Genomic DNA, 25660 nt, shown 5'->3' with positions numbered 1-25660 from the left:
GGTGGCTGACAGCAGGAGGAAAAAATAGTCAGCCTTTTATAAACACATCTACTTCTCAGGACTATTTTGAACCTTTCGGCTGAATATTTCAGATGGATGCAGCCAATATTATGTCACCCACGGATTTGTGAACTAGCTCCAGTGTTTAACACGGTTTTCTGGCATCATAACCCAGTTTAACCCTCTGGGGACCCTGGGACCCAATTAGATCCTTTTAACCACTTTTTAATTTCTAGTAGTCAATATTTTTACTTGTTTTAATGGGAATGACATGAGATTTTCCAGAAGTTAGTAGTTTGGATCAAGGTTAAAAACTTCACCCTCAGTTTAAAAGTGACACATAGGAGTGTGCCTTGAGACGACATTTGATGTGATTTGGCGCTATGTAAATAAAACTGAATTGAATTGAACGGGACCGTTAACCCAAACAGGTCACCAGTGATAGCTATTCAAACCACTTTTTTTTCATACCTTTGACGTCCTTTTCAATCTGAGCCTTTGGGTTGAAAGTTCATGAAATTATATATTTAACCACTAGTTGGCAGCAGAGTTTTTGTAGAGGTCTAAATGGAGCCCCTCTGTTTTTTTTGTTTTGTTGTTTTATTGCATTGAAATAAAAAAAATTACAACAAAAATTGTCCGTATGAGTTGGTAGAGAGGTTAAGGTGTGCTGTGAATGTGCTTGAGAGATTATTTCGTGAGTGCTATTGAGACAAAAATCGCATAAAAAGTGTAAAAAATATTTTTTAAAAATAAATAGAAACTTTACAGTTCTGATTAGGGTGAAGCCAGTTAAAAGATTTAAGCATTGAAAGGAGAAAATTTTTTTCAATTTCTGTGATTTTACCACACTTTTTCTGAAAGGTCCTAAGTGTGAGTTTTTCTGGTGGGACCCCAGAGAGTTTAATAAATAATTTACAATAAAATTAGATCGACAAATTAGCCAAAGGCTTGCTGAAACAGGAGCTAGACTCTCAAAAGAACAATCACCTTTAGTGTTTTTAAGTCTGGTGCGAGATCCAACCAGAAGACCCTGATCAGAGGATCTCAGAGTCCTACTGGTGTGATACAGCTTTAAAAGTTCATTGCTCTCGACTACACAACAATTTTAAATTGGACTCAGTGTAACCAGTGTAAAGATATTAGAATTGATGTGATCCTTCATAGAAGGTTTTGTTAGCAGCCGAATTTTTTTTTATTTTTTATGTGTTGTCAAAGTCAAAAGTGTTAGGTGCTAGGGAGGACTGGATCCAAAAGCGAACATGAGACAGAAGGTAGAAGTCAAAAAGGGATTTATTAGGTGAGGTGGAAGGAGGCTCCGTGTCCTGGTGACTCCGTGCAAGGCTCGGGAGATGAGTGGTTCCAGTGTTCCGAGGATCTCGTGTGTACTCGTGTAGTGAGTCTCAGATACAGGCTGCGGGTGGGCTTGGTGGCTGGCTGGGCTGGGTACCGATCTCCGACAGGTGTATCCAGTAGTCATGCGTGTTCGTCCGTTGTGAGGCAATAATCCGACACCGCAAGCCAGGAGGGAGCAGGCTTTAACAGGTGCCAGATTGATAATGGGACACAGGTGGGGATGGTGAGAGCGCTCCTCCCAGCCGTCCAGCCCAGCCTGAAAAAAACAAAAGAAAACCAGCCAGCACCCAGGTACAAACATACTTAAACGAAGGCAACAAAACGTCACAATCACCACAAAAAGCCTTTATTGATGTTGTATAACCAAACTGGTGGAGCAACTCCCAACAGAGCACTTTAAAAACAAGAGAATCACCGTAAAAATAGAGAACAATTAAATAAAACGGAATAAATCTATGGCAGTGTTGGAATACAAATATTCACACACTAACTGCACGTTCCTGTGATTGTCCAACTTGGCAACTCTTTGTGTCTAATGGGCAGAAACTGTTTTTGAAGTGGTTTGAACTGGTCTTTATGCCCTTGAACCTCCTGCCTTGAGGAGTCTCTGCTCTGTCGAGACGGCGGGAACTGGCGATGTCCTCCAAGGAGGGCAGCCGGTGATTATCTGAGCTGTCCTTATTACTACTTGCAAGTCTTTCCTGTCAGTTGATGAGCAGCCGGCGTACCACACTGTGACACAGTAACTCAGCGCACCTTCTATCATGGAGTCAGCAGTTTGATCTCCAGTTGGTTCTCCCTCAGCAGTCGGACGACATGGAGTCTCTGTTGAGCCTTTTTAATCACTGTCGACATGATGGCGGTCCATGTCAGGTTGACGGCAATGTACACTCCTGGGAACCTGAAAGAGGAGACTCACCATGCAGACCCCATTTATCTGTAGTGGATCAGATTCTCCTCTCTGTCTCTTGAAGTCCAGGATCATCTCTTTAGTCTTGCTGGTGTTCAGTAAAAGATCATTGAGCACCAAGTAGCGAGTGTCTGGACCTCCTCTCTGTATGCAGCAAGCATGAACAGAATTTAAATAATCAAGTCCAGAAGAAAGAATGCATGAAATATCTCCAGCTCAGATCTGGAAACAGCTGGCCTTGGTTTGGCAATATTTGAGATGACGAGATCAAACCGGTCCAGGCTAAGAGCCTGACCTGTCTAGATTCCCAGGTTGTGCACTACCGATTTGGCTGCAGAGGATAAAAAAACATGATATCTCTTATTATCATGTGAGACATGCTCAGGAGGTGAGATAAGTAAGAAAATGATGGGCCATCCAGGCCACAGTGAACAAGTACATACACTTTGACACGTTTTAAGGCTTCAAAGACCTACAACGGAGTGTCATCCGCATAAAGGAAGCTTTTAAAGATTTTATAAGCAACGTTTCTTAATGTCACTGACTCAAAACTTAGATAAAAAACTCAAATAAAACTCAGAGAAATGGAGGCACAGTGAAGTCCAGAGTCTATAGAGCTGATATGTGACAGGAATTATGGGCTCTCATCTATGTTATTAACCTGTCAGTAACCATTATTTTTGTTTATTAATTGGCCAGTAACTATTATTATTGTTTGAACAACTGTTTACCACATAATTTGTGACCAGAGTTGGCCTAAAAGAGGGATCAGTAGCCTACCAGCTGTCCATTGGCCTTTTTAAAAAGAGGGAAATGTAAGTATTTGAGAAGAAGACTGCCAGTTAAGTATTTTTCCATCAGTCTGGTGTGTGCTCTGATCTATCAGGCTATTTACTGTGTACGCTCTCATACCGTGATAACATGCTTTAAGGGTGATTAAGTATTATCTCAAGAGGCAGATCTAATGGAAGAGAGGGTTGGAGTGGAGTGGGTCATGCCCTGAAATGATCCACTTGAATAGAGGTGTAAATGGAAGAAAAAGGAGCTACTGTACTGTGTTTTTCTGTGTTGTTTTGACCAAAACATGCCACAGACATTTCATTAAGACCTCAGAAAATTGTGCCACCCTGTGAAAAAAAGGTCATAGAATGTCTCCTCTAAGGAGTCCAGGTGTTACGCTGTTGAGCGCTCACTGCTCCTCCAGTTGTATGAAACATAGTATTTATTACAAGCAGCTCACGCTTTTAATTAGCCTTTTACTGTATATACATCTTTCACACACACATTCACAGTTGGAGAAGTCTTCCGAGGCCAATTTGCAGTATAACTGCAATGAGTCATTCTATTAATAATGGCAGCTCGGTCCTCCCAGGGGTCAGTCTTTCTGTCGGCAGCAGACACATCGTCGCTCCTGTGGTTTGACTGCACAGAGTGAGTCGAACAGTATAAAAGAGCATTTGGGACAAACATGTCGGCTTTGTGGCTTTTAAATCACTTTCTGTGCATTTGCACATTTATCTTTTCATAGCCTTATCATACCAACAATCAGATGTGCATTTATAGTTTTTAAAGGGAGATTTTGTCTTGAACTTTGACTGTGATTTGTAAATGCTTCATCTCGAGATAACATGAACTATCAATGCGTGATCTCAACAACGGCATCAAAGTAGCCCATATATATCTCATCAAGAACAGAAGAAAAGCAAAATATAAAATACAGAAACAGAACGTTTGAAACATTTTAAAAAGGTGGGAAAAAACTGGAAAAGTTGTTTATTCCTTAACCCTGATTACCTGAAGTCATGGCCAGATGACAAGACCTAAATACACAATTATTACCCAACATCAATGTGAGAATAAACATTAGAACCCTCTGAATATGTAAATGTGGTCTTTAAAGGAAAAACACTTTCAGTGACTTTTGCATGACTTTGTCTAATCCTAAAAGCTTGAATAAGAGCGACCTTACTTCTTCTTCTTGGTTCTTGAAGATGTTTCACCTCTCATCCGAAAGGCTTGTTGGTGGTGAGTATAAGTAGTGAAGGGGTCGTTCACAAGTTAAGATTAAATAAAATACAGTTGATGTTATCTACATATATGCATGTTTTTCATGGCTGCCTGTTTTCTTTTGGTGCGTCGGTTTTGGACATCCCCAGAAAATAACGTTATGCGTACGCAAGCTGCAATATACAGGTTACCGGTAGAGGGCGTGTAAGGTAACTTATGATGTTTTGTATCATTAATATTTCGCGCTATTCCTGGTTTAGGAGCCTCAGGTACCATCTACGATATTGCTGCTGTCGCTTTTTCTGTTGTGATCTTAAAATCAACAAAATGCCAACCTCTATTCAATCTTTTATTCATGTCATATTTACCTTTTAATCAGTGCTTCTTCTAACATCCTGCAAATCTGACAGCTTCTTCCGGTTTGAAGGATTAGGTGCACCCCCTTTTGGAATCCTCCGGTAACAATCGTACTGCAGAGGACGGAGATGGTTACTTATGTGAACGCGAGGCAAAGCAGCAACTGTATCATCAATTTTAGCGAGTCGTTAACATCACATGTATGTCACCTTAACAATGGGTGGATCTTTCCACTCGAGAATGAGGCTAGAACAGGTATAGATGCCACAATCCCACTGATTCTGAAAGAGCATCGGGCAAAACGTGAAACAACCATGAGAAAAAATTATTGACTAGAAACTGAAACCTTCAGCGCACGTGAATAAATTTTAGCATGGTAACAAGAACGGACACCTTTCAAACGGTTCAAACAAAATGTATTTACGAGTATTGACATTTTTTGGTTATTCTTCTGAAAAGCGTAGGCCAGCAGGAACGTCTCCAGGAAGTGATACACCCTTTTCCCCTTCAACAAAACTCGCACATCTCCAGGTTTTAAAAGAAAGAAGGACAGGTTTTAAGTACAAAGGCCGGAAAGATATCTTCTTATAAACCCTCTGAAGTTGACAGATGTGCCGGCTCATCCAAATTACATGACTTATTTAAGACAATGTAGCAACAAGACGAGTCTCCGTTTCAACTCATCTTGAAAGTGCAGATGTTTGACTATAAACCAGTTTTTAGATTCTGTTGACAGGCCAAGTAGAAGTAGACTTATGACAAATAATTTAAGCCATGCTTTTTCCTGAAAACTGTCGTCCCGTTTGGTGCAGGAAAAAATGGTAAAAACTGGTTATTCTCAGGAAAGTGCTCGCTGGGGTTTTCTTTTTCCTACTCAGATTTGATGTTTTTTGTGTGATTTTAGGTCCAATGTGTTAATATAGCATGTGAAAATGAATAAATAATTGTAAAGTCACACATGTGAAGTTGTGCTGAAAAAAGACAGCAAGTCAGGCAAAGTTTTTACTTTTTAAACTGTTTTTAAGGTGAAATATAATGGTAAAAGTAGTCAAAAACGGCTAATTATGCCCTTGACCCCAGAGGGTTGAGACAGTATTAACCAACCAGAGACACACAGATGATGTTACGATCAGTGTTTAATTACTTCATGACTGTTGTCCAAACATGATCAGATCCTTAACTGTGGCTTTATTTGAGTGGGGATCTGTGGATGTTTGTAAGCATGTACTGAGGCATTTTATGCCCCAGTTGGTTTTACTGAAAAGGATAATTTCTTTCTGATTTGAATGAAGTCTTTCTGTCTTTCAGGCATGTTCCACTGACGTTTCTTTCCTTTTTTACTTTTGTGTGTTTGTATCCAAAGTCGCTTCCTTCTCACAGCAACAGAAATTATACATTTTGATACATCCACCTCCACCTGCCTCTTTTCTTGGTAAAATAAGGGGTGCTATTATGACAAAAATGGCATAAAAAGTGTAAAAAGTCGTGGTCGTTCCCTTTCGTCCTTCTCACTTCTCGGTGCTGTGATCTTCAGTGTGCTGCATCATTGCTGAAGCCACGTGCTCACTGTTTATCATCAGGAAGGGGAGGGAGGTAGAGAGAGGGAGAGATATTTCTCTCATTTTGTCCAGTGCACCCACAGACGCACTCACACTCGCACCCAGTTTGTGGCAGCCGAGGGGACGAGGACGCAGAAGGCTAGACCACACAGTGCTGATCACAAAGAATTCAAAACTACACCACAGGTACAGTAATGCTTCATTTATCTGCAGCATGATGTTTTCGCTTTTTGAGTTTTGATACAGTAATTCTGGAGACTGAAACTCTCTCTTATTATTGCAACTTTATGTTTTGTATGTAAAAGACAGCAAGACTTCTTCCTTCCATGAGCTGTAGCTCCTTTGTGTTAGAGAGCTACAGCAGGAGGAGGAGGAGGAGGAGGATGTTAAAATGAGGACAGCATTTTTGGCAGCCAGTGTGTGAATGCTGCTGCTGAGGCTTTGTACTCCATACTTTTACTCTCACACACACACACCCTCGTTGCCAGCTTATGCGTTTGCGTGAACAGAATGTAGACAGATTGGATTTACAGACCCTTCAGAAACCAAAGACCAGTTGTATTCAAATGTAGAGTGAGCAATCTGTGCTAGAGAACGTAATGTTTGGCTGAGGTGGCTGAATGATGAATCTACAGTGGGTGAAAGTCATAAAAGTTGATGGAATTTGGTGCAGGCTTGTGTCAGCAGTGCTCTGAATCAGCCTGTATTCGCTGAATGCTCCTGGCAGCACCTGTCAGATTAAGATGCAACATGGTAAAAATAAAACGGGCACAAAAGACTAAACAGGCACTAAAGTATTTGTAAATATTTAAATTGTGGCACTTTTAATCATTGGGCATGTTTATATCCTGCCATAACTATAAGATGAAAGATAACAGAGTTAATATTTTGCAGTATTACCACAAAGGAGACGCAGTCAAGGCCCATTTTTCATCTGGTCCTCTATCATAAATTCCCTGCTGGATCAGAACAGCTCTGCCCTTATCGTTTCCTTGCAGGGAGTGTTTTTATTACCTTTTTTTTTCTTCTACTACCCGTGCTTCTCAGGTCACGAAACAGCCACTGAAGTCAAGCCTGTCTTCTTTTGGGGAGTGGGTCTGTTTCTCAGCTCTGGGTTTATTAATAGAAATACAAAGAGCGGTACTCTCCTGCTTTTGTTCCTTCACGAGCCACACACAAATTCTTGCTTGTACCTTATCGCTGCTCCAGTTAGTCCATATTTGGCGTTAGCTAGTTGACTTTAGGTTAGCAGCTTACAATGGACCAAATAAATCCAGAACCCTCATCAAGTCAAAACAAAGTAGAATTAAGCTCCAGCTGACGTTTGAGTATACCTTTGGTATTTGTTTTAACCCACTTGTGTTACTCTTATTTTAGAAGTCCCATTGTTACTCCTGGACTGTGTCTTAAATCATGCCATATTTACAAACTAGTGCACGAAAACTGCTGCCCGCCATTATATTTCCAAGCTCAGAGTGTTAAAAAGGTTTATGAAAAACCTCAAAAGAGAACAACATAAAGGCATCCCTGGTAAATATCTTAACAATAATGATTAGTTTATTCTCAAAATTCTAATTCACCACAGAAAAACTCACAACTCACTCAACTTACATACAGAGACAATTTCTGCCTGAATAAGGATTGTTCCTTTTTTGCAAAGCAATTAAAAAAATGCATTGACAACCCTCTTCCAGGCACTAGACCATGAAACCTTAATGGATGAAACGATTAAAAAATACCTTAAAAGCCAATGTTGTTTGCAGTTGGAGTTTAATAATATGACATGTCTCTTCTACAGTCAACAAAATTATCTTAGTTCAAATCTTAACTGGACTATTGAGCTGTTTAGATCAATTAATGGTGACAAAACACATAAGAAAGATGCAAAAGGTTGTTACAGTTCCTTAAACAATGCACTATAGCAGGCAAACTGTTAAAAACATCACAAATATTTAAGTGGAATAATTCTTTTTTTTTTCTTACTGGAGAGTTTGACAACATCTCATTCACCATAGTACGATATTTAGTAAAAATTCAGTGTTGAATAACATTAAATAATGTCCATATTTTATTTTTGATACACTTACATGTTTGTTTTCGTTGAATCGGTGTGTTTTCTAAAAAATTTGCTTTGTCTAGTATTTTTTAAGTCTTGGTTGTTGACATTAATAACGCTTTATGAATATGATGTGAACGCGATTCGAATTAATACGGAGATATATACGGAATGCTAAAGTTACAACCCGGTAAATTTGAACATGTGATTTGTAAGTTTGCCATAAACATACCAAATGGCTTAATTACAGAGGAGTACTAGGGTCACTGATGAAAAAACAGTAGTAGAAAAACTTTATTTAATCTCCCATTTCAAGAATAAAGTTGACATGTCTAGATTAAAGTCGAAATGTCAAGAATAAAGTTGAAATACTTAAAAAATAAAGGAGAATCGTCAAGAATAAAGTCAAAATGGTAAAAGTTGAGAGGTCGAGAATAAAGTTGTAATATTTTGAGAATCAATTCGAAATTTCGAGATTAAAATTGAAACACCTAAAGAATATAGTTGAAATGTGTATAATAAAGAAAAAAACGTCGAGAATAAAGTTAAAAAGGTTGAGAATAAAGTTGAAATACTTCAAAATTAAAGTCGACTGATAAAGATTAAATCAAACCAGCGTTACAGTATAGGCAAACAAAATACCTTTAGTAAATGAACTGGTGAAATATTACTTCAGAATAGGTTTTAGTAACAAGGAAATTCTCTCTCTCTTAGCACATAAACACAGTGTGATACATTTTTTGTTCAAAAGATACAAGGGTATCCATCGTTACACCTGTGCACAATACTCATATTAATATTTTGACTGTATACTCGAAATGGGAACTAAAGAAAAAAAAAGTCCTTTATTGTTTTTCTCTTCTTACTGTTACTCTTATACTCCATAATATGAAACACAAAAAAGTAAAAGCTAAATTTTAAGATAATTTGTTATGTTAAGCTAACGTAAATGAACAGATAACCTTAGGTTTCCAAACAAGTTATGAATATAACAGCTTGATTGGGATTTTTTAAGTAGTTGAGTCACTAACAAAAAACTACAGCCTTTAGTATACATGATTATGATTTAGTAGTTATCAGTGATGTGATAGCAGCATATCATCAAGCACATATTAAAGTACACTTATTTTCTTGCAGACAACATTTGCTCATTTATAAATTAGGAAAAGTCATGAGTTTAGGGAAAGAAACTCCTTTAAAAGAAAATCGATTGCTGGTAAAAACTGTATTCCTTGTTTTTGAAGCTTGCTGTTGTTCCGCTTCTTCTGTTTTGAAACAACTATTCTTGCTCCCTGGAGTCTTCAAACCTCACTCTGAGCCCCCAGCCTCCCTCCCACCCTGTGGCACTTTCAACAGCTAAACAATGAGGTTTGGCACAGTGACTGAGCCACTGGAGAAGCAACACTGTTATTAGCGCGTTTTGCATGCTAATACATCCTCACTTTGCAAGATGTTTCCTCTGGATCTCTGCTCTAATTTGGTATAGCTTCCTGTTGTCTGTTGAGAACTGAATACACATGATTGTTGCACTTATTTCTAACCACTGTTAACAGTTGATAAAAGTTAGCTGTGTTTAAGTCAAGGTTTTTATATAGTTTATATGATCTTATAACACAGTAGCACCAACCACAGTCATAGAAATATTTTTATTAAGTGTTAACCTTCACATTTCTCTCCCTCTGAGGCAACATTCAGAGGAACCAGTTGGTCTGTTTAGCATCTAATTATGTGTGTAGCTTTGTTGCATGAAGTCTTAAAGTTCTGTGAATCTTATTACTGCCTTTGCACCTGCAATGCACCAGCAGCAGTACAGTAGATCTTGTCTCTTGTATTTTTTATACCCGCTGCTAGATGGGGCCTGGATTGTTTTGGAACTTCCCTCCCAAGGCTGGCTGCACGGTTCCACAGAGCCTCCTGCAGACCATGTACGTAGGATCGTGAAGCCACCGTACCTTCCATTCAGTACCACACAGGTCTTTATCCAGCCTGCGTGGATTTATCTATGGCATTTTCCATCCATCCGTTCCATTCTGTCAGTCAGTCCAGTGTTTCACATATTCATTGCACAGCAGCCTGCAAATTCCCATAAATCAAATCAAAATCATGATGTAATAATTAAACAAACCTGTTTAGGACAGGGAAAGTCAGTCTAATATCTTTTTAGAGGTGTTTTATTAAACTGCAACAGACACCAGATTAGATCCTGGGAATTAAGATTTGTCGGATTTAAGTCGGACCTTGAAACTGAAAATAGTTTCTACAAAATAACTGAGAGTACAGAAAATATAAACATTTTAAAGAAATCAAATATCCATGCAAAACATAAATTGGAAGCCAAGTCAAAAAGCTATGCAAACACTATACTAACTTTATAGGTTTAAACTGCTAGCTTAGCAGAATAGCTACAATAGCTACAACACTGTATTGAGACTTGGTATTCATTGTTTTGTACACCCCAAAAAATCAAACATCTTGGACAAAATAAACAAAAGTCCAGGAAAGACAATAAATATTTTAAATAATTCATATTGAGTCCATGAAAATATGAATAAGAAGCCAAGTCAAATAGCTATGCTAATGCTATCTTTACCAGTTTTACCTGATAGCTTAGCAGAACAGCTAATGTGAGTACAACTTATACTTTCCTTTTGTCCCATTACAAATTTGAACCAATATGAAGTTACATTGTGGTTGCTTTATTAAAGGAAAACAAAGAGAATTTTATATAATCGTGTCATACATAAACTCGATCTGATCTTAATGGAGGTGTTTAACAGTACTGAAAATACACAATTATATGCTAACGCCATATCTTTACATGGTAACCAATTAAACGAACCTGATTGGCATGGAGTCAATTCTGTAGATTTGTATTTCTTAGATATAAATTTGCATTTTTCTTTTATTGTAGCTTGATTGTAAATATTTAGAATTATTGCACTTAAAAGCATTAAAATTGTTGCACCGAACAAATAAGGCATTTATTTCAAATGTACCAGTTCATTACAGCCACTGCTGGATTGGGTTAACGTCTTCACAATATTTGAAAAGGATGATCTGAGTCACTTTTTCTTTTTGAAGTACACAAACAATATGACCAATAACTACTTTGTTCGACAGAAGTGTTGTTGTATGATATCAGTTCAATACTTGTTCCCCTCTGTGGTGTTGTCACACCAGCTTTTTGTTCGATTTAGGACTTTGTGAGACTAAAATTGGAGGAAGTTTTTCAGGTAAATCTCAATCCCATGCCTCATTGCTGCACTTAGGAAATGGAATGGATATTGTCAGCATGCCCTGTCATCACACTCTCAGTGTGTCAATTGTCTATTCCTGTTGCCAGTTAGCTCTGAAAAGCTATAGTCTGGGTGCTGGCTGCCCAGTGTGATTGCCTGACCCAGTTAGGGAGGAAAAGCATGTTTCACACATGTCTGCATGTGTATTAGTGCATCTTTGTTATGCAGTATACGACAACTCACTGTCAGCTTTAATAAAGTCTAATATGTTGTGTGTTTATTGGACTGAAGTGAAGGGGGTTGTTTCATTAAGTAAATGATGCTTCTGACATATTGGTTATTGAATGGAAGTGCTGTGTCACTCCATGGTCACTAATGGATGCGGTTATTAAAATGGAGGCTGGCATAAGAGGGGCAGTTTATATAATAATATGTGAAAACATGATTTTGGCCTTCAGTATGCTCCCTTCCATCATCAGAAAAGCAAACAGGGAGGAGGGTAAATGTTTCTGAATGGAAATTAGTTCTTAAACAAAACCTGATTGTGTAGGTTAGTATTGGGTAATCAGAAAACTTTATTGATCTGCACATCTGGACTTACACTCGAAGATAAAGCTTAAACCCCCAAAACAAAATAACAATATTCAAAAGAATTGTTAAATAACATTAAAATGAAAAAAATAAGAGAATTGAAATACTATAAAAGAAGGAATGAGCTCTTAGTAGGAATATGTAGCGATTAAAGTGTTAAAAACTACAAAAGTACTTCCTGGTCCTGAATAGATGTAGTTCTGGGAAAGAAAAACAGTAGTATTGCACCAGATTACTTGCATTTAGCAATGGATATTACACATGAATCAAAGAGTTATATTTGTACAAAGTAAAGATATTAGCCTGCCATGTCAGATCTATTGTTCATCAGACTAAAAAGATACATGTCAGATGTTTCGGTTTGTTCGTCTCAAATAATTTGAGGCATATTTGATCTGATGTTAGGAAGAGCACTACACTTTTAAAAGTGACTAATAAGTAAAAGCAGAAAATAATGGCAAAATAGTAGAGTTTATTTTTACATTTTCATCCATCAGCTCTTCTTGAGGCTATTTCTGTGTTCATATATTTCTTTATTTTTTTATTTGTGTGTCTGTATGTCAGTTGACTGGGTGGTTCTTGCCTCGATCTAAAGCAGGACTGATGAACTGGGTAAACTAGACAAAAGCTAGTCATTCCTATCAAAACTTGTTTAACATGATAGTTATGCTCGTCTCTTCGACATGTAATGGCTTGCTGTCTTTATTAACATTCAGATCCAAACTTTTTAGCTTCCCTCAATGCCGTTTGTAGCCACTCCCCTTCTTTTTTTATCGGTACGTAGACTGAAATAATCTGTTAGAAGACTTTTACTGGTTTCAGAGACGCAGTTTAACTTAAGTCCAGAGTTGACTGAGCATTTGTGGTCAAAGCCTCTAAACTCTGGGAAAAGGCCCTTGATGAGATCAGGTCAGCGGAGTCAGTGTCTTCTTTAAAATCTCCTCTTAAAACATACTTTTATTTGAGAGTCTTTCCTGATTTTACTTGATTTTTATTAATCGATTGATAAACTGTCCTACGAGTTTATTACATTTTATACTGTTGCACTGATGCTTGAAGTTGTTTTTATTTTTTATTTGTAGCTACAGGACCCTTGAAAATGTTTGGGACAAAGTTACCCCCCTGCTCCTTAGTGTAAAATACCAAATCAAACAATTCAGATGTAATTAAAGTGCACATTCCAGACTTTAAAGTCATTTTCATTAATTTCAGTTCCACCATGTAGAAATTACAACATTTTTACACACAGTCCCCCTCATTTAAGGGCTCCATAAAGTTGATACATTAAAGCAGCCATGTTTAGTACTTTATTGCATATCCTTTACACACAATGACTGCTTGAAGTTGGCGACTGATGACATTACCGGGTGCTGAGTATCTTCTTTGATGATGCTCTCTAAGCCTCTACTGCAGCCACCTTCAGCTTCTGATTGTTCTGGAGGCGTATCCCTTTAAGTTTCTTCTTCAGCATATGTTCAGATGGATTCAAATCAGGTGACTGGCTCGGCCACTCAGTAGTGTTTTAGCTCTGAGAAACTCTGGTGCTGCCTCAGCAGGATGTTTAGGATCATCATCTTGTTGCAGGATGAAGCTCCGTCCAATGAGTCTAGAGGCATTTACTGGAACTTGAGCAGATGAGATGTTTCTATCCAGCTCAGAGTTCATTGTGCAGCTGCCATCAGCAGCTCCATCATCAGTGAAGATTAGTGAGCCAGTACCTGTGGCAGCCATACATGCCCAAGCCATAACACCCCCACCACCATGTTTAACAGAGGAGCTGCTATGCTTTGGATCTTAGACACTTCCGTTTGGTCTCCACACTTTCTTCTTGCCATCTGTATCTCTGATACAATTTAATCTTGGTCTTGTCTGTCCAGAACTCCTTTTTCCAGAACTCTGCAGCTCCTTTAAGGACTTTTTGGCAAACTGTAATCCGTCCTTTCTGTTTTTGTTGCTAACTGGTGGTTAGCATGCTGCAGTGTAGCTGTATTTGTGTTCATGAAGTCTTCTGAAGACTGTTTCTAATCTGTTGGACTGGCTTTTGGGGATTTTTCTTTACCACAGTGAGGATTCTTCCATCATCAGCAGTGTCTGCAATGGATATCTTTAAAATTCAATGACAACCTCTGATATTGTAAACTGTAATAACATATTTTAGGTGAGTTGAACCTCTTTAATTCTAGCTTATTATTTGTTGTTTTACCATTGAGTAAATTTAATTTTCCCCAAAGCGAAACTATATTGCTGCCGGATAAATTATTAAGGAAAAGTAAATTCCCATTTATGCCCTCAGATCGCTCCACTGGGCTTTGATTCTTGTCATCTGGTTCTCAGTTCGGTTCAGGAAGGAGTCAAGCGAATACTCCCCTCCCCCGTCGGCAGGGCCACACGCTGTCCGCCCGTCTGTCCTGCTGGCAGCCGCCTGGCAGCCCAATGGGCGTACCATAGAAACACAACCACAAGAAGGGACATGTAGTTTCATTTTTCATTGCTGCTGCCGGACAATCCAACTGTGCCATTCAGCTTGAGCCAAATAAATACAAGACATCGTGTGTGAACATTTGCTAGCGTGATGCTAAAAAAGAGGCTAATGCACGACTTTCAAAGGGTAAAAAAAAACCTAAAGTATGAGTGAAGTGAGGCCTTTTCAGAGTGAAGCTCATCTTTTCTGAATCATTTGGCGAGTTAACAAAGCACACACTCTAGTGTCATGAATCACTGGTGTGATAGTGACAAAGCTGTTCAATCCCTCAGTATTACGCAATATATTATCATGCAGCTTTTTGAAACATTTTACCACATGAAACTGGGAAAACCAACTCTTTTTGGCTTCATTCTGACTTAATTCTTTGGTGGAATTGTTATACTGAAACAGAAAGAAAGTCTTTTCCAGTCTTAAACCATGTGATGAAGCACAGCTCCAGGATTTTACTCCCTCTCACCACCGACACCTCCCATCATACAGTGTCAGGCAAGTAATGTTCTTGTGGCAAAAAGCTCCCAAACGGATTTGACTGTCAACAGCCACACTGTACATCGCTATATGTCACTTATCACCACAATTAATTTGTTCGGTTGTAGTTTGAGGAACACAACGTTGGCCTGTTTCATCTGTTTTTCCATTTATGGGCGAAAGGAAGTCTGCAGAAAAATGTAGTTAAATCAGATTTAGTCTGTAAAAGAAAGAACTGTTGGAGCCCAAACAGATTTATACACATTCATGGGAAATTAAGAGGTTCAGCTGCCAATGCCAAAGGAGAATCTGGCCCTCTGTTTGTTGGTATCGTCTTGGTATGGCAGTAAGCCCATGGTTGATAGTTGATACCATAGAATTAATATCCCATATGTAACATTTCTCTGAACTGAATACATTTTTGCCAAAATGAGGCTGAAACAAAAACATAATTTCAACATGTAAAAAATATCAAATTTATTGTTTTTTTTAATTGGTTTGTTGCAGGCAAAGTTCAGGCTAAAGTTTATATATATATATATATATATAAAAAATTGGTTTATGAGATTTGCAAATCATTACATTTTGGTTTTGTTTACGCCCTAATTTAGAGGAATTGAGGTTGTTTCGGGTTAAGATCCTGGATCACCCCCCACCCCAACCCTGGCTGCACATACAAAACATGTTGGATGCATACCAGATGTCCTACTGAAATACTTTTGAAGTCATGCTGGGAGGCACAAAAAGAAAAGACAGAAAATACAGAATTGGTGTCCATCAACATGAATAGAAAGCATTCTCTTTTGGGGTGGTTGTATAAAAATTAAAGGTTGTACGATCAGATCCAAGTTCTTTTAACCAGTGAGTGGTCAGAACATGAAGTGGGCATATTTTTAAACCTTGTAGGCTGCAGATTGATTCTCAGCAACATTTCCAGCAGAAGCACTGTCAAAGAACGGTGGTGAAGGTAGGACCCAGATGCAGTTCTTTCAAAATTCAAAAAAATAATAAAAAAATACCAAACGTTAACAAAAACAAGACTATGGATAAATAACATGACTATGAAAATGAGACTATGAGACAAGAACCAGACTTAACAAGACTTAACTTTGGCAACTGTGGCATGAAGGGTAGTGAGGATTCCGCCATGAACATGGGTGAACCAGGAAAGTAAATACTGAGGAGATTAGTGATTAGTGAGTGAGTGCAGCTGATGACAATGAAACAGGTGGCATGAGTGAGACTAAGTGACAGGGGGAAAAACATGACCAGAAACCTGAAAACATGAAAAAAGACCTGAAACAAGATAATCAAAACATAAAACTGTGACAAGCACAAATTATAAAGCAAGCACGATGCAAATTATTAAAGCTTATGCAACTTTACCTGAAGTGTGACAAAGTTAGAATGACCCTTGACGCTATAATTAGCAAGAAATCCACCAATGTGACATAAAAGAAAAGATCCTCCAACAGATCAATCTTTTTAAAAATGCTCCACAGGCTCAGTACTTAATTCTTTGCACAAAGATAAACAGACATTAGCTTTACTCTTCTCACTCCCCCCCCCCCCCCCCCCCCCCCCCCCCCCAATGAGATCTGAGGCAAAAATAGATCTTTGAACAAGTGTGTTGTCGAAAGCATGAACTCACCACTTTGTGACTGGTCACTGCCTTTCTGCTTCTTTTCTCTATGCTTTGGTTCAGCCAGGATCAGCTTGCTAACCGTTAGAAACAGCAACAAATGCAAATTTCTTACAATCTGTAAAGCTTTCTAGTGATATAATGCTGTCATCGTGCTGCCAGAAAAAGCTTCTAATGCCAGAAGAGAATGCTGGTAAACGTTTGAAGCTGATATTTAATTTTTAATCCTCCTCACAGACAATGATATCTCTGCTCTGTTAAGCTTCTCAGTAGCAGAAGATTCCTCCAGACATCCTGCAGCTGTAAATAATTTAAGTCTTGATGATTTAAACATATTTAGAACCAATGCTGTGATTTTGTTATTCTTATTTTCGTGCATAAAAGATGTGACACCATAAATATCAGACAGTATGGTGTTTCCACCCTCACATGGGTCCAGAAACCAACAGGTTGGATGATGATGGCGTGTGGTGTCGGGGGGGAAATGTTAGAGAACGTCAGTCGGGATTAACGTCCCCTATCTGCTCGACAGGAGGAAGCTCCCCCAGGAATCCTATCTATTTAGGTAAAAAAAAAACACCAACAGCCGAAAGACAAAATCATGTCAACAGAGAAGGAAACAAGGCAGGAAGTATGAAAGGATAAGCTTTGAATTTAGGAGGTGAAGGTTTGAACTCACTGAAACAAGAGACTTGAAATCATGTGAAGATAAACTGGAACCACAGGAGACCCGACTTACAGTATTTACTACCTCTTTTCATACCATCTACTATTGATTTAGTCCATATAAACGTGTATATATACATACATAAAGGCTGCAGCAAATGATTATTTAGGTAATCGTGTATTCTGTTGATTAATTGAGTAATCGGATAAGAATCTAAAAGAGAACATTTTTTATTATGAGCTAGCTTTTACATATAGATAGAATATAGAATTTGATCGTGTGCTTGTGCTAGCGGGGTAGCTCCAAAGCTATTCACAAGTAATTTTTCCCAAGTCTCTATTAACTAATATGAAGTTCTCTCACCGGACACTTGCCATCTAGTTTAGAAAACACTACATTGCTGTTATTATCTATCTATGTTATCTATATATATTATCATATGCGACAGTATCAGTATGAGTATGGCCACTTAAGGGGGGTTTTTCAGTACAATGTGAAGGAAAACCACAAAAGCTTTGTTTGAAGTTGATAAATGTATTTTTTGTTCAGAACCACAGGAAATATTCAGATCAAATGTCTGTTTTGACGGTGTAGTCAAAAGCAGCTAAACGTGGATATGAACCATTTCCAACCTGGAATTTTGTCAGGTGCACTGAGATCGTAATAGTAGCCTATCTACTACATTTCACCCCGTGGTGAAATGTTACTGTATACATATATTTGGTATTTGGACTCCATTGCAGTTATTTCACACATTGTAATTAATACAAACCTCAACCTTTTTTGAAAAAATAAAAGTAAACTGCCATTAACACTTATTTTAGAATGAGAAATAATTAACAAACCACCTTCAAAGTGTAATTATTTAAAGTGTTGGCTGCAGAGTCATCAAGCATAGTTGAAACCATGTCCATAGCACAGGGAAGTATTAATTCTGAGTTCGGCTTTTTACACTTTGCCACTTGGTAGGCAACTTTATATGAGGCGAGTTGAGCATTTGCTGGCACGGATGCAACTTTAGTAAAAAATTACTGTTGAGAAGGGCAGTGTACGAGTTTTTGTCTGAAAAACTGAACTGGCTTGTCTTTGTGCTCTGGATGTTTTGTCTCCAAGTAGCATCTTGGCTTGTTCGACTTCAAGCTGTCACAAGCTAGCGCTTTAAGATAGACAACACTCTGCATTACCCATCGTTGTACAGGTAAAGCGAAAAGCAAGATACGTGTCATCACATCTTCTTTTCTTTGCCATGGAAGGACATTGCTTTGGAAGCACTACTGGCAATGCTTCATTCTCTGCTTTGCGTTTACGTGAGAGCCCCATCAAAAACTTGTCCATGTTATGCTAGCAGGGTCATTTATTGATTGATTCATCCGTGCATTCCACCCACACTCCCCCCCTTGCAATATCTCTGAGCCCCCCAGTTTGGGAACCATTGCTCTAATAAAACAGTATGGTCGTGTGGGGAAGAATCAGGCTGTAATCTACGTGCAGCTGTTTACTTCGATTAGTTTGCTAACGATACCGGTTCATACCAATTAAGTTACTTATCTTATGTTATCTTTGTGTATTTTGAGGTGCCTGATGAAGTTGCTCATCATTCATCCTGATGCCACACACTTTGTAAGTGGCCGTTCGCTTGTTTGCTGCCTATGTGAACGCTTTATAAACAAGTGTGATGACAAATGGCAGAGCTCCAGGTGAGTCAGTGTTGTTTTGATATCTGTGGCTGTGCCTAATATCACGGGAGGGAATTAGATTCAGCTTGCCATCGATTTCCCATCAGTAACATCAACACTCTGGAAAAACTAGAATTAATTATCAATTTAAGATTGTTCACAAGTCCCTAACCTTGAGTCAAAGTCAAGTCTTGAGTCTCCATCTCTGGGTAGTTCTGGTGACATTTCAACAGAACTTTGGCACTTTTTGTCATGCGAGGTCCCCCAGGGGTCAATCTTTGGCCCCATCCTCTTTACCCGTTACCTTCCATCCCTTGGCCAAGTCATCGGCTGCCATGAAATTTCCCTCTGTTGCTACGCTGATGACACACAGCTTTACATCAAAACAACTGCTGCAGCCCCACCCTTCATCATCGTAACTCACCGACTGTCTGGAGGAGATAAAGGTTTGGATGGGGGAACAACTTTCACAACTAAACAGCTCCAAGACAGAAGCCATCGCGGTAGGCACCCCTCACCAGATCCAGTCATCATCCATAACCAGCATCACTTTCTCTCATCACAACACTCCCCTCATGGTCCAAATATTAGCGGTCGTCTTGATTCACATGTGATACGCTTTTTATTATCACTGCTTTATTTTCTTTTCAGACCTGCAGTCGTGCTCTCTTTGACATTGTAGCTACAGTAAAATACCTGTTGCTAACTCTGTTTTCATGCCCTTGGTGCTTGTTTGACCAGCCACTCCTTCCTCCTGGGCTCTTCTCTGTGTAATCACACTGAGAGGATGAAGCAGAGGGAGGCATATCTTTCAGAGGGCTGTTTGAAGTGTTGCAGCCAGATGTCTAATTAATACACTGGAGTAGATTCAGTAACCTTGCAGCTTGATTAAGAGTCAGGAGAGCCGAGTAGAGCCTCGGTACCTTTTGGGTACGATGAGCAAATGAAGGCAATAAAATGCAAGGAATGCATCTCATATGACAGCTGAGTACCACACCAAAGTTTCAGCTTCATTGCTTTTGTAAAGATAGTCTCTATTATTAATTATTTTTGTCAGGCATGTAAAAGTCTAACCTCTTTTCTGTCATGTCGTGTCCTTCTTTCGTTCTCTCTTCCTCTGACCCAGTTTCCAAGCATCAATTCAGTGATTTTACATCAGATCAGATGCTTTCCTTCCACATGGTTGTGCAATTGATTTCCTGTCTGGCAGAGAGATTCTCACTGACCCTATTTAACGTGCTCTTTCGTCACAGGAACGACTGGAGCTATGACGCTGGCCTCAAGCCTCCCATCAGCCACACACAGACACGTAAATATCAATAACAGAGATCAATGTTATGTAGCAACACATAGTAAAGCTTTCAGCTGTCCAAAGTCTCTGTCAGACTGGATTCGCTTGGGGTTTTCATATACTTTGGTGGGGTTCGTCCAATGAAACAGAAGATCTGTCTTTCCAAAAATTGCTGCCATAACCAGCATATTTGATGGGTGCAAGAAAAGTAAGTTATTGGACGAACCCCAACAAATTACATATCCCTGGAAAGCCCAGGATGTCCCTGACTCTCTTTAGAATAAAGCTGTGAAACTCTTCTTCCTTACAGAGGACAGAAATGTATAGCTGTAAGTAAAAAAATGTGTTCAAATTTTGACATTCACTAAAAGTCAAGTCGCTGCAATGCTGTGATTTTCAGTCACACTCAGTATTTTTCTCATTTACAGTATCCCTTTGTCTCTAACCATTTTTTAAAGTGCAGCCTTTTGAAATATCAAAATGGGAAGTTTTCTTTAAAAAAAATACCTCGATGCTTAAATTTGAACACAATCAGTGGAATGAAAACCACCCACGAGAGGCGAGGCAGAAAGTGAAAAGTTGATAAAAGGAAAATATCTAATGATCCATCACGGCTCCTATCCAGTGTAAACTGAGTGCCGTTTCATTCAGCTCACACTAATGCATGAAAATCTGAGTTGTTTAAGATGCGGCTGATGGTGGTTAATAGCTAAAAAGCTACGAATATGTGCTCTTTAAACTTTATAAATATCTGTCCTACATTCCTCTGAACAGAGACAGTATCACAGTAATAGTCAAAGACAATACAAGTGGAGTTATATCCCCCTTTATGTGTTGGCAGAGGAAGAAAGGAAAACAAAAAGAGTAAAAAGGTTACTATGGTGAGACTGTGAAATGTGTAATTTGGCAAGGCGGGCTTGTGAGAGGACAACGAGAGAGGGGCATTATATGTAAGTTAAATCAGGAGAGCAGGAGGTGGAGAGCAGTACTGACGTGATTTAATGACAATTTAAAGATGGACTTAATGCCTCTGATTGGCTTATTAGAGAAGCTTCTGTCAATAACATGTGTAATGTTGTAAGAATTTATTGTTTGATCCACTTTATCTGTAAAACATTAGCTGTAGAAGCACAGCTCCTGGTCATCCATTTTCTTGTATTTATCTGAGGTCGGATCACAGAGTGTATGAGATAAACCCAGACATCTCTCAGTCCGGAGATACTCTGCAGCTCCTGCTGGGGAATCCTGGGACATCCCTGGTCAGAAATTAATGTATAATCCCTCAGACAGGGTCTGGGTCTGCCTCAAGGTCTCCTGCCTGTTGGATGCGACTCAGAAACCTCCAAAGGGAGGTGGGAAACTGCCTCACTTTCAACGTGTGTTTTCTGTGTTCTTATGGGAATAAGATGCTGGTTAGTGAGATCTGTACCAGCTAGTGTTGAGTTGTTGTTCTATAAACAGGAGAAAATGGTGTTTCTGTTCATCATTTCGTGGTAAAGCAGCAGCAACAACAAATCGTTTAATCATTTGCTGCCAAGCTGGTTCTGTATTTCCTTTAGTTATATTTAGTCTTAGATGTAGCTGTGTAAAAGGTTAAATCAGATCATATAAAGTTTCCTTTGGCCATCAACAAACAGATGATAACAAAAAGATCATATGTGAAAATGGTGGGAAAGTAAACGTTTATGATGAAGAAGGTGAGCCAGACACCATGGGACCCAGATGGGGTTGTCATGACAACCGTGTCTGGCAAGAGCGAGGCAGAAAAAAAAGCAATGGTGGCCGAGAAAAAAAGACAAAAAGACGACAAGTCTGTTTACTGCCGCTCAACAAACATACTGTTTTATCTGCAAAACTTGCAAAAAAACAGTTTTCTATGAGAGAAAACTCTAATATTTTGTTGTGAGAGGACGAAAAACAGGCCTCTAAATAACTTCTCACCCACTGACACTTTGGCTGCCTGAGCACAGTTGGTTAAGAGGATGAAGAGGAGCTTTGAAGTCAAGCCCTCCTCTGTGGTGAGTGGACTGTGATGGCCACATGCCTCTCTGGTCATCTCAATGGCCTTACTGGCAGAGCTGGGCAGGAAAAACACAAAATGGCTGAAGGAGAGCATTACGACTCACGTTCGTGATGTTGGAGAACAAAACCTGAGACACAGAGGATCACAACAGCAAATCGGCACAAAACTGCTTAAAAATGACAACAAATAAATCCAAAACGGCAACAAAGGAGCACCACACAATGCACAGAAAGACACAAAACAACCACAAACGAATAGCAAATAACCCCAGAGACACGAATCAAACACACACACAAAACAGATGAAAAACTATTTCAAAATGTCAACAAAACAACCTCAAATAAAACAGTTGGACACAACCAGAAGCAGAAAGTGTCAGTGTATGAAGTGTGGCTGTTAAATGTCGTATTTTTATTTGATTCTAATGTGGAAAATTCACATTTTTGTTAAATTTCCAACGTGAATTTAGAGGCCATCGGTCTGTACTACGGGGCAGATTCAACACATCTGGAGCAGCTGCTTCGGAGCTGGTTCAGCTGTACGAAGTGAAACAGCTCCGCTGACAATCTGAACCTGAGGTTACCGCTACACGCTCAGGGCTTCACCATCCTGCCAGTCAAGATCACTCTGAGCCGGGCCACAACTTATTTAGCTTCAAACTCTTTCTGTGCGTGTTCACGTGAGAGATGTGGTGTTATTATTCGATAATTAATTCAGAACGTTAATCAAGAACATCGTAATTTGCACAAGAAGAAGAGACTGTATTCCTAAATAATTTGGAATTTAGGGATAAGATTGTGGCTAAAATCAATATAATCTGCAGTAAACTTATCAATATCTTTCATGCACGATGAGACACAGTCTCATTCTTTCAAGCTTTACATCCAAGCGTTTAAGTTAGTTTTTGAAAATGTAACAAATTCAATAGTTCTTGTTAATGTTATATCTAAACTTTTTAAGTTTAAGAAGTGTATGTTATGTTATCGGTCTCCAGTTCTTAAGGAGGAAGTATTCGTTTTCCCAAATATGAATATAAATGATCTCTAATCGAATTAATGCTGCTTTAACGCACATCAAATCTAACCTGAGAAGGTCTGAGATGTGCACCCTGAACCACCGGTAGAGTCAGCTTTAATAGCTGAAGTGAACCGACTTCAGGAGGCTGATAATCCAGAGTTAAATCTGAATTTAATTAAACATGCTGCCAGCCTTCATTACAAAGAAGTCTGGGCAGTTTCGGGTAGTTAGTGATAGTTAGAATTCCACTGTGGAACAGAATGACACCCTCTGGTGTGGTTTGCAGAGCTTTTACATGCACAAAAAACACACTGAAGGAAGGAGAAACGCCCACAAAGACCTTAAAGGAGCTCTTTAAAACCTAAAAACTCTAACTAGCAGCATCAAGGGAAAGAGTGTCGACAGTTTGCATCTTGCTCTCTCATGGTTCAAAGGTAAACGAACAGTTAAAACGGTTATTTTAAATGCTTGCGCTCCATGACACGGTCGAAATGCCTATACCCAAAGATTTTTGGATTTTAGACAGTGTAGAGCAGAGTGACCACTTGGTTGAATATATTAGCTTCAAAAAGGCTTTGAATATATATATATTTGTACCAAATATACCTAAAGAAGAATTAGTTGTTGTTTTATTTGAGTCTAATTTCATTTTGCTTTGTTTTCACTGCTTTTTCGCATCTCTGACGATATATCGTGTTCACCAAAGAGTGTCTTGTATGTGGGATACACTATGACTAAACTAGTACACAGCCACTGGTGTCCGTTACAAACTGCACAACAAAAATACTGACATGCCTCAGCAGCCTTTATGGTGCCAGTATTAACAATTAAAACAGTGACTTTGTCATGCAAAGTTCCCCCTCTGGGCTTTAGACCGATATTTAATCTGCAGAGCTGTTGGAAAGGTTTAAAATAACTGAAAAGTGGAACTTTTGATTTGATTGTGAAGCAGGAAGTAAGTGGAATCATCCTCAAATGATCAATAATGTTCTTTCCTAATTTCATTATCGCCTGAACAGCAACTGTTGCTGCACTCCTGCATAACAAGACATTCATTATTAAAGAAACAGCAGTATATATGTATCGATGCAGAGTTACACACCAGTTAAGAGAAGAAGACGGTACTGGTATCTTTCCACCAGTACCAGAGGCGTCATGAAGCCAAAAATAACCCGTATGACTAAATGCTAATTGAATTCCCAAGCTGCCGTCTTACATAAGCATGTCAGAGTGAATAGAGCTGCTGAAAAAGAGAGTGATGAGACCGGCTGGGGAAGGCAGAGATGGGGGGATGAGGTGAGGTGTGAAAGAAGGAAAAACTGAGAGTAAGAGGAATGGAAGTGACAGAAGAGAGTTGAAAGACACACATGCTGTAGTGACAAGAGGTGGAGGTAAAATGTCAAAGGATGTGGAGTTCAGACAAGTCGACCCTCAGAGGAAAAAGAGATGCCGTCAGACAACAGTTACGAACTGTAGGAACTGAGAAACAAATCGAAGCAGAGACAAAGCAGGAATATACCAGTGAGAATGCCAGCATGGAAACAAAACATTTATTACCTTCTCCAAGTAGCCTTTTGATTTAATAATGTCTGCAACGTTTGAAGAACCCAAAGGACCAGTGTGAATGATTTAAGATGATCTATTCAAAGAAATAAAATAAAGCATAGCCACTAAAGCTTAAATTTGCAGAAAGTTAACGTGTTTGAGGGAAACACTGGAGAAGTTTGTGAACCTTAAAACTAAATACTTCTGCCCTAAACTGCTCTGGAGGACCTGAGATACTGCGGATCATAACTTTGGTTTGCAGACCCGCTTCACAGACCCGCTTCACAGTGTTTAGCTTTGCAGTTGTTTGACATTTTTATCTTTGTGGCCTCTTCAACATGAAAACAATTTCATGTGTACGGCTGCACATGTGCAGGGCTCACACAGATCAGTTTTTATGACGGAGGAGTCATAAAATGTTACTTCAACATATATTCATATATACTTTAACACATATTTGGACAAACTGGTCAGCAAAGGAATTTTTTTTCCCCTGGAAATGTTTTAAGCTTTTATTTTCCCCAAATTAACACTTTAAAATGAAGAAACAATTTTTTTAATGCTCAAAAGTCCAAATACATGACCAGTGAAAACTGTGTTGCTCTTTTAGAATCACTGTGGAATCCTGGAAAAATACAATGTTCTCATTTTTGCTTATATTACAACCCTGATTGTTGGTCTGCAACATAAAACACATGCAGTGCAGTATTGAGCAGAACTCTTGATTGCCCCCAATCGCTTTATATGTTGCAGAGAAAACAGGAAATAGGTGTA

The 25660-nt window shown here is 38.9% G+C and overlaps 1 protein-coding gene across 4 annotated transcripts in view; it reads left to right on the top strand.

Annotated features, from left to right (window-relative positions):
• Positions 1–6236: 6236 nt before the first annotated feature.
• Positions 6237–25660, top strand: part of ndrg4 (NDRG family member 4) — a 59997-nt gene continuing 40573 nt past the window's right edge. For 3 of the 4 annotated variants that reach the window (XM_072386581.1, XM_072386579.1, XM_072386578.1), the window contains exons 1-2: positions 6237–6375; positions 10097–10170. In XM_072386581.1, coding sequence (XP_072242682.1) covers positions 10097–10170 — 74 coding nt within the window. In that variant the 5' untranslated portion in view covers positions 6237–6375. The remainder of the gene's footprint in view (positions 6376–10096; positions 10171–25660) is intronic. The other variant, XM_072386580.1, reaches the window with a different exon arrangement.

This window comes from Leuresthes tenuis, unplaced genomic scaffold (genome assembly GCF_036924035.1).
Source record: "Leuresthes tenuis unplaced genomic scaffold, fLeuTen1.0.hap1 SCAF_5, whole genome shotgun sequence".
Classification (NCBI taxonomy): Eukaryota; Metazoa; Chordata; class Actinopteri; order Atheriniformes; family Atherinopsidae; genus Leuresthes; species Leuresthes tenuis.
Note: the sequence above shows the minus strand (reverse complement) of the source record. Positions and strands in the feature narration are given on the sequence as shown.